This window comes from Gopherus evgoodei, chromosome 3, assembly GCF_007399415.2.
Source record: "Gopherus evgoodei ecotype Sinaloan lineage chromosome 3, rGopEvg1_v1.p, whole genome shotgun sequence".
In the NCBI taxonomy this organism is placed as follows: Eukaryota; Metazoa; Chordata; order Testudines; family Testudinidae; genus Gopherus; species Gopherus evgoodei.
Genome location: NC_044324.1, coordinates 157,109,979 through 157,123,965, shown reverse-complemented (window position 1 = coordinate 157,123,965; position 13,987 = coordinate 157,109,979). Strand labels below are relative to the sequence as shown.

The following is a 13,987-nucleotide window of genomic DNA, read 5'->3' as shown; positions in this document are numbered from 1 at the left end:
TTCAGTGATAGCCCAGCCAAATTCTCTGTTTTTAATATTTGATTCTATATACAGCCAAAGGAATTACTTCTAATTCAGTGGTTTCTCTTTATTTAAAATTTGTTTCAAAACGTTTATCCCCTATCACTTTTTTCACAGATCCGTCTGTTCTAAGAGGTGCATTTGTAGGCCACACAGATGCAGTATGGGGCTTGGTTTATAGTGGAGCACACCAGCATTTACTATCCTGTTCAGCAGATGGCACCATACGTTTATGGAAAGCTTCAGAAATTGCTCCAGCTCTTAATATATTTAATGATAATCAAGGTACAGAATAATTTCCTACTTAAATGCTTATAGCTTAGCTGTTTAAACTCATAATTTCTGTTATTGTCCCACACACTCCTCCATCCTGCTCTTGAAGACTCCATCTTAGTTTTAATAGTAATTTTTAAACAACTGCAACTTTTTTGTAAGTATTTTTACCCTTTAAGTTACTTGTGTCCTCTAACTTTGTACTATAGATGTTTTTCTCTGGGAATTAGTCTTAGAGCTCCATGCAAGAAAAGATTTCTTTCCCATGAACAGACTTCAAAGTAGAAATGGCTCTCCTATCCCATCCCAAGCTCTTAAATAAAGTATCTTAATAAAAAATATTCTCTGAGGTAGTATATCCACCAAATAGGATTAAGTTGGTGACCATATTAGACTATATGGGCATAGATTCTGAGTCCTTACTCTCTCTAGATAATAAAATCTGTTTTAAACCAATGAACCACTGTAGAGTATCACTTCAAATAATGACTTGTATTCATTATATTATCAAGTGCAAGATGGCAGTCAGTGTTTCAATTGATAAGTAATGTTTGAAAATTATATAGTTTTAGACAGCATTAATAACTTTTTCCTTACGTCATAATGAAACTATATAATTTTTTATACCAAAATGGTTTCTTGCTTTTACCAACTAATTCATTTCTAAAAAATGTTCTGCTTTTCTGTAGAAATGGGAATCCCTTCTTCTGTGGACCTTGTGAGCAGTGACCCAAGTCACATGGTAGCATCATTTAACAGTGGGCACACTTGCATTTTTAACATAGAGACACGGCAACGAATTCTTACCTTGGAATCCAACACAGATACCAGTATGTATCCAAAATGAAAACATTTTCTTCTCGAGAGCGGTTGATATTTTTATTGTTGAAAGCTTGTATTATTTTACTCAAAATGAGAGTATGTTCACAAAAAATAGGGAAGTTGGGTGAGAGGTGAAATTATAGAGTGAAATGCAGTTGCTGGCTTTTAAGCAGTGACGGATAATGTTACAGCTAATCTTCTAGACCTCATGCAGGGCTCCAGCAACACAGTGAACCACATATCTCTGATGAAAGGTCAGAAGAAATGCATATTTTGAACACGCATTGTGTGACTCATAATTCTATTGGGATATTTTTAAGCAGTTACTGTAATAGTAAAAATTAAAGCAGAGGAAATAGGTTGGGGGAATCCATAGTGAAACCCCTCCTCTGTGTGTCCCTATGCATTAATTCACTTATATGTAAGTGAATTAATGTTAGGTAGTGTGTCTGAGTGACAGTGAGTGTGCATGTGTGTCACTTCTAAAGTGCTTTGGAATGATTTAGGATAAAAGGCACTATATAAAAATAAGGTATTACTTGAGAGAGCTTCCATTACAGACACATGGTAAATTTAATGCCTGTGAAGAATTTTTAGCCCAAAACTTGTTACTGATTTTATTCTTTCAAAGGAATGTGTGCTGGAGTTTGCAATCATTAGAGATTCACTATATTTTTTTTTCATAGCCGCTAACTCTTCCTGCCAGATCAACAGAGTTGTCAGCCATCCAACGCTTCCTATTAGTATCACTGCCCATGAAGACAGGCACATCAAATTCTATGACAACAATACAGGTAAGTGTTCTTTCACCAGACACTGTCCAGAATAGCACTGTAAAACAAAACAAACATACTCTCATAGTAATTTGTTGGCAGTCTCATGAGAAAGGTCAAGGATTGACCTTTGACATGAAACTATCAACCCAGACTTCATCTGTAGAAAGCTCATACAATTGGCACATTGAGAGGCAATGTCAGGAAACTGCAGTCTGCAGTTTCTGGTTTTAAATGTCTCACATGGTAGTGATTTCCCCATTTCCCCTGTGAGGGCTATTGCACAGACCTAGTGGAAACTCATTCTTGGGAAACTTCCCCTCAGGTTAGTCTAAAATTTTCATTTGCTGATTTTTCATCTTTTTTTTTTTTTTTTCCTAATTCTGCCTGCTTGGATCCTCATAAGCACTTAAAAGCAGCCTAGGCATCTCTGTAGGATTGCTGAGCACTGGGTCTGCCCTGGCCTATTTGGGGAAGCAGTAGTTTCCTTTTGAAGTTCTACTAATGACATTGCTCCAGACTCAGTGGGAGCGCTACTCCAGTAATGTTGCTTCAAAGAAAATGGCCTCTTCTCCAGGAATGACTGGACAGTTTTTAATTCGGTTTAAGTGTGGACGGGGAGCTGAATTAACATTCCCAGTTCAGTTTTAAGGGAAGCAATTACCTGCACAGAGGTGCTGTGGGATTCAATTACAGTAGTACACCAATCTTTTCCCAGCAGTCTGTGGCCCTCTTGCTATTGCCAATTCGCTTTCTTCCTTAAAAGTTGTGTTGCACACAATTCAGTATTCCCAGTGTTGTTTTTACAGTAAAACACGGGAGTTTAAAGTGTTATGTGAGCTCATGGCAAGGGATAGTAGAAGCTGGGGGAAAAGATGAAAATAAATCTATTTATTAAAAGTTGAACAAGTAGACAAAAAGCCTTAACCTTTTTCCTGTTTTCTTACCCTTTGTGTGTTAATTTCCTTCCACAACAGAAGAATATATTCCATAGATAAACGCACAAGTGTTTTGTATGTTTTTAAATGAAGGAGCTGCTATAATAGCAATAAGTCATGCAAGGCTCAACAGTAGTAAAGGACTGATTCCATTTTGGAATTGTTGAAGGCAGTCAACTGTATTTACCCAAAATGTGGATGATTGCCTACCAGTGCACACATTGTTGTGGCTTATTGCTGAATAACTGACCGCTAAGTCAGTCAGGAAGCAGATACTTGTATATGCACTCTGGCTGCAGCGTTAGTTCAGGAAAAACTATTGATTGTTCCAGTCCACAAGGCATATGTTGTATACACAGTACAATGGATTAACACAGTTGTTGACTTCAGAACTGTTGATCACTTAAGCAAATGAACAATATAAAATGACTTGATACATAACCATACTCGCTCAGTCATGAGAGAGTATTTTTCTTTAATATGATATAAAACATGAAAGCTCTACTCAGTGAGAAAAATCAATGGACAGAATTAAAATGTTCATTCTCTTTCAGATTCAGTGGGGCCATACAAAGTAAATTGCCATAATATGTTGAATTACAAAAATTAACTGTAGAAAAATAACAGGGATAATCTTTTCTTTCAAAGGAAAACTGATCCACGCAATGGTAGCCCACTTAGATGCTGTCACAAGTTTAGCTGTTGATCCTAATGGCTTGTATTTGATGTCTGGCAGTAAGTAAATCAAATGTTAACCTCTTCCTTTATCATAATAACTTTAATGTTTTTTACAATTAAGAAAACATGTTTCCCTCTTTCTCTGTGTAGGTCATGACTGTTCAATTCGCTTATGGAACCTTGAAAGCAAAACCTGTATTCAAGAATTTACTGCTCATCGCAAAAAATTTGATGAGTCTATTCATGATGTGGCATTTCACCCATCCAAGTGTTATATTGCCAGTGCAGGAGCAGATGCTTTGGCTAAGGTCTTTGTATGACACAGTGCTTCCCTTTCAACTCTAGCTCTTGTACATTTAACCAGATGCACAAAAGAGAGGGAGACATGAACAAGAATCTTCATTTCCTAACCTGAAATTAAGAGAACGTTTGTAATGGTTTAGTTTTTGCAGGGTGCTCTTTTCTAAATTAAGGTTTCTTCAGGTTTCTGCGAACTCAGCTGGTGCTGAGAGCTTGGAAACTCTGTTTCAAATGTCAACAAAAGAACTGCTTTTATTTCTGAGGGTGTGAATATTCGTCCAGACAGGCCTTGGGCGAAACTAGGTATCTGTATTCTCTGCTAATAAAATTGGACACTATAGAGGGATGGTCAAGTAAATAGGTGGCCTGATTACTGCAGGGAGAGGGGAAGGGAACTTCCAAGTGTTTCTCATCAAGGAATCTTATAAACTGAATACTTAAATTAAATGACCTAAAAAGGTGACCATTCACATGTCCATTGGGCTACCATGTGAATGTCACTTGTTCATCCCTTTGGTATTAATGACTAGATGGTGTTTAGAGGAAAGTAGCTGATAGTTAATCTCAGCCCACTTTGCTGCTAGCATAAGGTAAATTTGGATAAAAGGAAAAAAATACTAAATTTTAAAAAATATTAATGCAGTAATGTTTTGTTAAATCTATTATGTTATACAGCAAATATTTAGTTGCAGAAAACGTATACATTTTATTAATTTTGTGAAAGAATGTGATAGCAAGTGGCTTGAAGTTTAGGCCATAGTCTAATCTCAATTAAGGAGACAGGCTGAAATAGTCTGTATATACTGTAATAAGGGATTTAATTTATTCAAATTTATAATACTGTTTGTTGTTGGTCAGGCACAAGAAATTATAATAAAACTTCCTACAGCAATCTCTAGCAGAGTTTAGGCAACACATCTTCATTTTTTCCCTTTCCTACAAAAAAGGGTGCCACTGTGGATGAAAATCATGATTTCATTTTAAGAATAAACGTGGATTCATAGTGCTCTGTCTGAGCCTCGCAATCAGATTAATGCAGTAGTTGCCTTTACAAAGTTCCACCAGTTTGAAAGATTCTGCTAGTTCTAGAGAGACCCCCTAATTTTCAAACTGTTGGAACTTTTGAAATGTTCCCCCTGTATGGGGCATGCTGTGCCATTGATCTTTCAAGTGTGGTTATGTGAAAAGTGACCGTTTAAAAACGGCACCTTTTTACTCAGCAGATCTGGTCCCTCGCTATATTCAGAGTATATCTGTTTACTTTAGTGACAGAAAAAAGTTTGCTGGTTTATAGTCCTGTTGTCCCTGCAGGGTGTATTGCAGGTGAGAAAGAGTAAGGTGGATTCTATTCTGCTGGGCACCATCAGACTTGGTTACCTTTCTGTTAATCCATTTAAGGCAGTGGTGTCCTCAGTTCCACTTGTGGAATGTAATTAGTTCTGCAGATTCTTTATTACTGGTGATGATGTGAGAAAGAAAGAACCCCGCCTGACTCTCAAATCCCAGGTTGAGTTTGACTAGAAGTAAATAAAGAAATCTTTTCTTTTAAACTGGCACATTGGAAATAGGAATCATTGAAACACAGTAAACATAGGACACAATGCTATTTTTAGAGTGATTTTTTCAGAGCAGAACCCTCCATTGATTACAATAGGGAGTTTAGATTAGCATTCAGTGTCACTCTATTGCTTTATGATAAAAAGTTGCCCCAAACTGTTTGAGGCTGCAGTGTACTATATTTAATGCTAAATACCCTGGAATATCTTTTACTGCTCAGCATATTCAGATATTTCAGTTTGTGATATTGATGTACAATATATTTCCATTAAATAACATTAGAATTTTATCACTAAACAGATTACTATAATAACTCAAATTATTTAGTTTTATATGATAAAAAAGGGGAAAATCTGACTGCAAAACTGAGCATTCAACTTTGTGAAAAATCATTTGTGTACTTGACTTGTTCTTTCAGTGTCATTATTTTATTTCTGGAAAGGAAATTACAAAGATTTATTTGAAAAATTCTAAAAGTTATGTATATTATAGATGTGTATATATATATTGTAAACATGTATTAAATCTGTCTTGTAAGGGAAGACTTCATTGGTGCATTTTAATGTTTTAGTATTAAGAATTCTTCTCAGTTTGTGTATACAAAGGATAATGATAAGTATGAAATGAATGTTGTGCTGTTTGCTTACAAAATATAATATGTAGTTACAGGTGTTTAGATTGCTGTACATAAAATTAATAGGCCAGCATGCTTGTTTTTAAAGACTGTCGTTCTAACTGATTAAAAGTTGAATGTAAGAAAAAGCGGCTAATCAAATGTGAATTGAAATATGTTCCATTCTTACTGTTGAGTTCTTGCTCAAACTGAAAAGTGAATCTTTTAAAGCTGGCAATAGCTGGAAGATGAGGTGCCTTTAAAAAAACAAATGTAGCCTTACAAAGAGGTTGTGGAGTATATATTTTTGTGCTGGTCTTCATAATTGATGTTAATGTCTTTTTTACTGTATCTGCTCATGTACTTGTGGGATTGCAGGATACTGTGCATGAGCCTGTCAGCTCTTCTGAACGTCATCATAGAAGTTAGGAATGGAAAAGACTGCTTAGGCAGTTTAGTTCATCAGCCTGACAAAGTAGGATTGTTACCTTATTGTGCATTTTGGTAGTGTTTTGACCAGTGAGGTTTTATATATGTCCCAAAAGATTAGGCTTTTATTGCTTCCCTTGGAAGACTACCCCAACGCTTAGATATTTTTCACTGTTGGAAAGTTTTACCTGATATTCTGTCTAAATATTTCTTTTCTTAATTTCATCACATTATTCCAAATTAGTCCTTTGTACTGAATAGTTCCTCTCCATGCTTGGTATTTACACCCTGAAGGTATATGTAGACTCTTATCATATCCCTTTCTTAATGGTCTCTTAGGCAAGCTATACATGTTAGCTCTTTACATTTTTTCCTCACAAGTCAACTTTCTACAACCCCTGATCATTTCAGCCTTTTCAGTTTGTCAGTTTATTTCTTCATAACTTGCCGTCCAAAATAGTGCACACACCATTCCAGATGCAGTGCCATCAGCACTAGTATAGACAGGGTCTGTTAACCTCTGTGTTCTGTGATGTGATGCTTCTGCTCACGCAGCCCAAAATGTTATTGGCCTTTTTGCTGCTGTGTCAGATCACAAACTCAAATCCCAGTTGTATCTGCCATCTTCTTTAGACAATTTTCAGCATTATTGCTTCCAAGGTTGTTGTTTCTTCTTTAGTTATGTGCAACTCCTCCCAATTCAGTATAGTCTGTAAATTTCATTAATGTGTATTGGCCAATAATGAAAATAGTCACAGGATTGGACCCAACTCTGTTCTTTGCGGTATCTCCACTAAAAATTTCCATACCCATGATGCATTACATTCTGCCATTATGCTATTTCCACATCAAGTTCACATGGCAATTTTGTAGTTATTTCATAGAAATTTCAGTGTAGGTTAACCTGTGTTATTAATCTTTGTTTTTCGTAAAGTCCAGTTGAAAGGAGAAATTGCAACCCCTTTATCTGGTGAAAATGATCTAATGGGCTTAAACATCCTCCTTTTCACTTCCAATTTACAAGGATAAACCATATGCTGTTTTTGTATGTTTATGGTTCAGCTAACTAAAATACTTTCTTGTGCAGAAGGATTAGACTAGTTTGGGACACACCTTTGATTAAGTATTATGGGAAATATTTCCTTCACTATTATAGTGTCTTAAGTCAGTGCATTTTTTTATTTGTTTTTTGAGTACCTTAAAGACACACCTCTGTGACATGCCAAGTAAAATCCTAATCAGAGTGTTCAAATGTCTCTTTCATTTATATTGTTTATAAAAGTCACCTAGGAGTACCATGGTATTCAGATCACATTTAAGTTTTTCATTTAATAAAAATTTTCTTTAGAAAGAGCTCTTTAAAACAAACCTCATTTCCTATAGTGGTTTTTTTTTTTTTAGGGTGCAGTGTGTGATTAAAGTAATGTTACAGGTTAAGTATTCCCAAGCGTAATACGGTTCAGTTACTAAGTGTATAATTGTTCAGTATTCAGCTTTGTAATTAAATCATAACTATAGATGTAGAAGCTGCAAATTCCAAACAAATAAAAACTTGTCCTTTTCAATAAATAAAATCTAAAGTAACTAAACACACACTTTTTTAAATACATCAATCTGAACTCATCCCAAATTTTTCTAATTCTCAGCTGCTTTAACCATTTGTTATAGGGAGTTCCACAAACTATGCATTAATGTAAAATACATACATCATTTTTTGACAGGAACACTGGATTCCAAGCATATTATCCATCCTAAAGGAAACAAAAAATACATTAGGAAGCATAAACATCATATCTTGCATCGTTTTCAAACACTTCTAAAGACTTTTCTATAATGAATGTCAACTTCTGTGAAGTCTGCCCACCGTGGGTTGCAGGATATCTTAAGACCCAATCTTAAATTCTAAATTTTGCCCTTTTGTGCCAAAGTAGAAAGTATAGTTTGGTGAAATAGTAAAATATACCACTAGAGAAGGAGTAGCAAGAGATTTGTGGTATCCTGTAACAAAATTTTTGAAAATAAAATGGTGTTTTGTTAATTTATTTTTCAAATATAAGGTCCAGTCTAACTTGGACACATACTCCTCAGAGATTCCAGTGTGACCACACATGAGCTTCAAATTAAGCACATGTGTAAGAATTTGCAGTATCTCAGGCCATAAAAAAGTTAATAGGTGACTTGTTCTCATGTACTGTGATAGTATTAGAACTTAATCACAACAGAGGAAGTGCAGGACCAGTTTTCAGCCTTATTTCTGAATGCCCCTGATTTTTTGGATTTAGATCATGACCTCTATGTTATATAAATGATTATAGTATTTTTGCATTTAATTAATTATAAACAATCCATTCCATACAAATAAATGCACAGTCAATGCCATTCTAAGCTTAGCTTTGGAAACATTGCTTTATATCCAGTGTGATACACAAATGTTTTAGCCATTTTACTATGTTACTAAATGATGCTACAGCTTTTTATTTTTATTTTGACATGCAAATGAGCTATGGATGAGTAAAGTTCAAGGATATTTCAGAGTCAGTTTATGAACATGTATATATTTCAGATAGGTGAAATGGAACTCTTCATTAGATTGGGAAAATACAAAGTGGAAAAAACTGTGGAAACTCTAAGTACCCTAAGTACAATACAACATTTAAAAATACATTCTGAAATTTGAGGCTGCTAAATGGAAAATTATTTGGCCACAACTACTAAAAAGGGAAAAATCAGACCATGACATTGACAAATGAACATACGGTATTGTTAGGAAAATTTATAATGTGTAACATAGTTAATTTGTTACCTCTTAGACCTTTCCTGATGGTGAGCTTCAAAGCTACAGTCAAATTAACTATTTCACTCTTGAGTGGCATAGAGTAACTCTGTAGTAAGGTTTTAGTTTTGTTTTTGTTTTTGTTTTTTGAAATCTATTGCTCTTCCCTGAGGCAAATATTTCAGGTAGTACCCTTGTCCCATAAGGAGTTGAGAATTTACCATTTACTTTGACTTATGTTGTGTTTTTTGTGGAGTAGGCTACACTGAAAAGTGACATAACTTGACTTCTGTGGTATAAATGGATTTAGGTTTATAGAAGAACACTGGTAACTATAAATTGCACGTAATCTGCTAATCAAACCCCTTGCAATGTCAAGTACTACTCAGCATGACTAAGGGTAACAATAGTAAGGTGGTAGACAACATTTTGCCCATCAGGCTGTCTGTGGGGTATGTCTACAAACCAGAAAAATTGTAGTTGGAGGGAAACTGAATTTTGAAGGGTGGCCTGACGTGAAATGGAACAAAATGAGGAAATCTTAAGATGGTGAAAAATTTAAGGTATGAGCCCGATCAAGCTCCTATGTTTAAGTGATCCTTACTCAGGCAAGTACTCCTTTTCATTCAATGAGTCTGCTTCTGTTAGTGAAAATCTTACAAAATCAACCTCTTCGGTTGTGTATGATGACTTTTTCTTGTTTACTAACAACTATTTGCTGAGTAGCCACCTTTTTCATGGTCTTGTTTGTTGTTACCATTTGAATCTCTTCCATAAACTATACATTCACAGAGCCTTAAAATCCCATCTGTTTTTGACTTCCTGCTTTGGAGGGTGAATTGCATTGATTAACAGTGACTTCCTGTTTAGACACTTTTTCTGAAGGACAGCTGGGACTTCATGTCTCTAGGATTACAGCAGCTGAGTTTTCATTATTTAGCACAAAAAATTTGGACCTACTTATTTTTAATTTTAGTTTCTGATTCTAGTGAATTTTCTTATTTTTTTATCCTACCTGCTGACTTAATTTTGTTGCTTGAAGTCTGTTTGAAACCTGAGAAGTATTGTACAACATAAGACCTTGCTTTAAGATTCTGTTCTCGGTATAAATCCCTTTTAACGGTGCAACAAGGGTTCTAATCTGGTGTTTGCAGTGTTGTTGTAGCCGTGTTGGTCCCAGGATAGAAAGACAAAGTAGATAACGTAATATCTTTTACTGGACCAGAATCTGTTGGTGAAAGAGACATTTTTTTCTTTTCTACTTTTTCCTCAGGTCCTGATGACGTGCTCTGGGTAGCTTGAAAGCTTTTCTCTTTCACCAACAGAAGTTGGTCCATTAAAAGATATTACCTCGCCCACCTGGTTTTAATCTTGCTCATTTTCAGTAAAGATACTTTGGTTTGTCCATGGTGACAATCTATACAGTAGCTAGATTAAAAAATATATTTTAATGCAGGTCTCTACATGAGCTAGTGTGATATTTTTTTAAACCATTTTGACCCTGTCTACACTGCCAAGACTTGTTATGACACAGTAAGACCACAACCATGTTTACACCATGCTTAAGCATGTTTTTTAAACTGTTTAAAGCCCCGTGCTGACAAAGCCTAAAAGTCCTGTTTGGTTGCATTCATTCACCTTGAATTGCAGGCTCCCCAAATTACTTGCTCAGAGTCTGAGAAATCTTTGGTCCTAGCACCAAAGTCTTAAGCTGAAAGGTTAAAAAAAGACTTACAGAGCTGGATTTGTACTTTTCTAAAAGGGAAGGAATAATTTCTTGCCAAACCAAATAGATTCATGACTTTTGTGGCTTGCTTACTAAAAGCAGCCAAAAATATTGTATAAAGGATAAACGATGGACTTCAGGCTGACACTTATCCATTAAGAATTATTTTTTTTATTCTATCTTTCATTGAAATTGTGATCTTTACATGTAGCTTGTTTTTTCAAATGTAGAGCTCCCAAAATGGTTGTTTCATCTCAGTCAAGCATTTACAACAAACACACAAACAGATTTCAGGGGTATCACTTGAGCATTAGCAATCTGGAGCAACTTACTTTTGTAAATACAAAAAGAGTATGTTAACCAACAACATTTTGTAGCTTTGGAACCTGAGTGGATTGACAGGGAGTCTTGTACTACATGAAGTGGTTTCCTTAAATCACACATCTCAGCAACTTGTAGAAAAATACAGGAAAATAAAACTATTATTCAGTGTAATATTTTCTAATAATTATAGGTGTAATAACGTCTTAACATGGATATTCATCAGTATACCCACTGTTTGCAGTGTGTTTTGCATGAATATCTCAATTGGTTTCTTAAAGAGACACTCAAGTTAAAACAGTCTTTCAAAGAAATTTCTTTGCCTGTGGAACTAATACTACCCGTAGTTAAAACTGAAGTAATTTTAAATGTTTCACTATTAATGTAGTTTGTTTCTTGTTTTGATTCCTGTACATCATTTTTTTCCCTAAAACCAAAAACTGTATTTGGGACCAAAGCTGTCTGGTAATGCCCCTTTTAAAATATAGATAGGGTTGCCAATTTTGGTTGAACATATTCCTGGAAGTTTCCTCACATGACATAATCCTGAATTCAAGTTTAATCTTTAATGTCTGGAGACTCCAGGTCAATCCTGGAGGGCTGGTAACCCATTTTGCAGGTGGTGACTACAAAATATTAGTGACTATAGCTGCCACATTCCTAAGTCTGAACTTTGTGCTGCTCCAATGAAAGTTGAAGTGAAAGGGTGCCAGTTGCTAAGAGTAATGTGGGAAACGCATCCTTGAAAACAATTAACAAGGATAAAGATTGAGCGTGCATGTTACTTTGGAGTTCTTATGTTGCACACTCTGAATGACTACTTTGGTGTAACAGTATCAGACTGCAAGTACTTTGTGAAATGGTGGCTCAGATGGAAAATATCTATTTGTTGAGTAATTCTGTCGGCTTGTCAATTTGTCTCTGTGGTTTAGTATGAGATTATGTAAAAGTTATAAACATGCTAATTTGGTGGTATATGCTACACTTTTGTACACAGTGAATTAATTATTTTAAAAGTGATATATCAGTTTTTTAAATTTGCAAAGTAACTAATTTTCCCAATAATAAGAATCCATAAATTGCAAATGTTCTATAATTTCAAAAGGATTTTGCATTCATTGGGGAAAATCTAACTGCTTGTGTTAATCCCTACAATTTTGAGATGCGTTTACCATCAAACAGATCAGAAGTTTTTTGTATTAGAATGAAAGCATTGTATTATCAGTTAAAAGTTTAATATTGTGTCAGAACTTCAGAATTCATTTTCAGAATCCTAGACATACATACAAAACTGCAAAATTTAAAAAGTTACAGGGCAGTCGTTTAACACTTATTTGCATATTTTGGGAAATCTCAATAGGAGTTCTGTAAGTTTTCTGTTTTTATGAACTGCAATGAAACTATTGGTTGTGGAACATATTGGGTCAATTGTGTTTTAAAGTTATGTTTGCTTGTCTGATAAGCCAAGTATGTCATTAAAATTATATAGATCTGCTTACGTTGATGTGCAATTTAAAATGAGATAACATTGAGGTAATCATGTAGGTATTTATATTGCTATGGCAGTAGTGAAGTGAGATATCTGTATACTGTACCCACATTCTGGCCTGAGCAAAATCACATGGACTTCCAGAAATAAGCAATGGTTTTTAAAAACAGCTTTATTTAATGTTGCAGGAGCAAGTAAATGTTATTTGTACCATATACTTGTACATGTAAATTGGGTGCTAATAAATACTATTTTTCAACATTTTGTAGTGTGTCCATATTTTTGCCTTATAAGAAATATATAAGCCTATAGAGTGTGGGGACACCCCAAAAGAGCCCTACAGATGTATATTACACATTCCATTGTGGGCCATGTTAGTATCATCTGAATTTTCCTTTTAAATTTGACTTTTACAAAAGCAGTTCTTCTGTTCCTGCGCCAAATATTATCTCCCTTTCCATTCTTTGTGCTTGGTCTACGTTTCCATGTGCTGTTGATTATGACTATCCCATCTTGACATCAGTGGTACCTTACAACTTATGCAGTCTTTATGCACAAAGGTCTTAGTATCTTCACTGGGAGTTAGAGGTACATTATTCCAATAGAGTAAATGCCTTTATGTAGGGAGTTGATCATCACAGAGTGATGCAGCGATCTTGGGAAGAACACAATGTGCTTCAATCTTACTTTCTCTAACATAAGCAGACAGTAGCATGTACATTTAAAAAAAGCGTACACACAATTCTCCCCATGTGGAGAGGATGATAGAGAATGAACCACACATGACAGAGGTCAGTCGTGTTGCTTAATGCACTATTGGCAGATGCTCAGTGAAGAGCATGGTATAAAAATCTGTATCGAATTGAACAGAAAAACTTGTTAGCAAACTCATCCTGTTTCCTCTGAGTTCAGAGTAGGGTAGAGAAGAGCCCCAGCCTCCTTTCAGTGGCTGGCAGAATATTCACTTTTCCCAATTCCCTCTACTGTAGGAAAACAGGAATTGCTAGAACAGAACAAAGGTTTATCTAGTCCAGTATCCTGTCTCCAGCAATGGCCAGTAGCCGATGTTTCAGTGAAAAGTGTAAAATGCTCTTATGTACAATTTATCAGTAAGCTGCCCACATGGGGAGGTTTCTTCCAAAGCCAACTACAAACTGTCAGGGCATTATGAACTGAAGCATAAAGATGTATATCCCTTATTGTAATAGGTGCATAGTCTTATTGGCCATGAAAACAAAAAATGCCATTAATGTTAAGGTTGATAGTAAATATGT

At 35.3% G+C, this 13,987-nt stretch overlaps 1 protein-coding gene across 2 annotated transcripts in view; it reads left to right on the top strand.

Moving 5' to 3' along the window:
* Nucleotides 1-12,977, top strand: part of STRN (striatin) — a 117,769-nt gene extending 104,792 nt beyond the window's left edge. For both annotated transcript variants that reach the window (XM_030557103.1, XM_030557104.1), the window contains 5 exons: nucleotides 139-306; nucleotides 984-1,124; nucleotides 1,803-1,910; nucleotides 3,476-3,562; nucleotides 3,656-12,977. In XM_030557103.1, the coding sequence (XP_030412963.1) occupies nucleotides 139-306; nucleotides 984-1,124; nucleotides 1,803-1,910; nucleotides 3,476-3,562; nucleotides 3,656-3,825 (674 nt within the window). In that variant the 3' untranslated portion in view covers nucleotides 3,826-12,977. The remainder of the gene's footprint in view (nucleotides 1-138; nucleotides 307-983; nucleotides 1,125-1,802; nucleotides 1,911-3,475; nucleotides 3,563-3,655) is intronic.
* The last annotated feature ends 1,010 nt before the right edge of the window (nucleotides 12,978-13,987 follow it).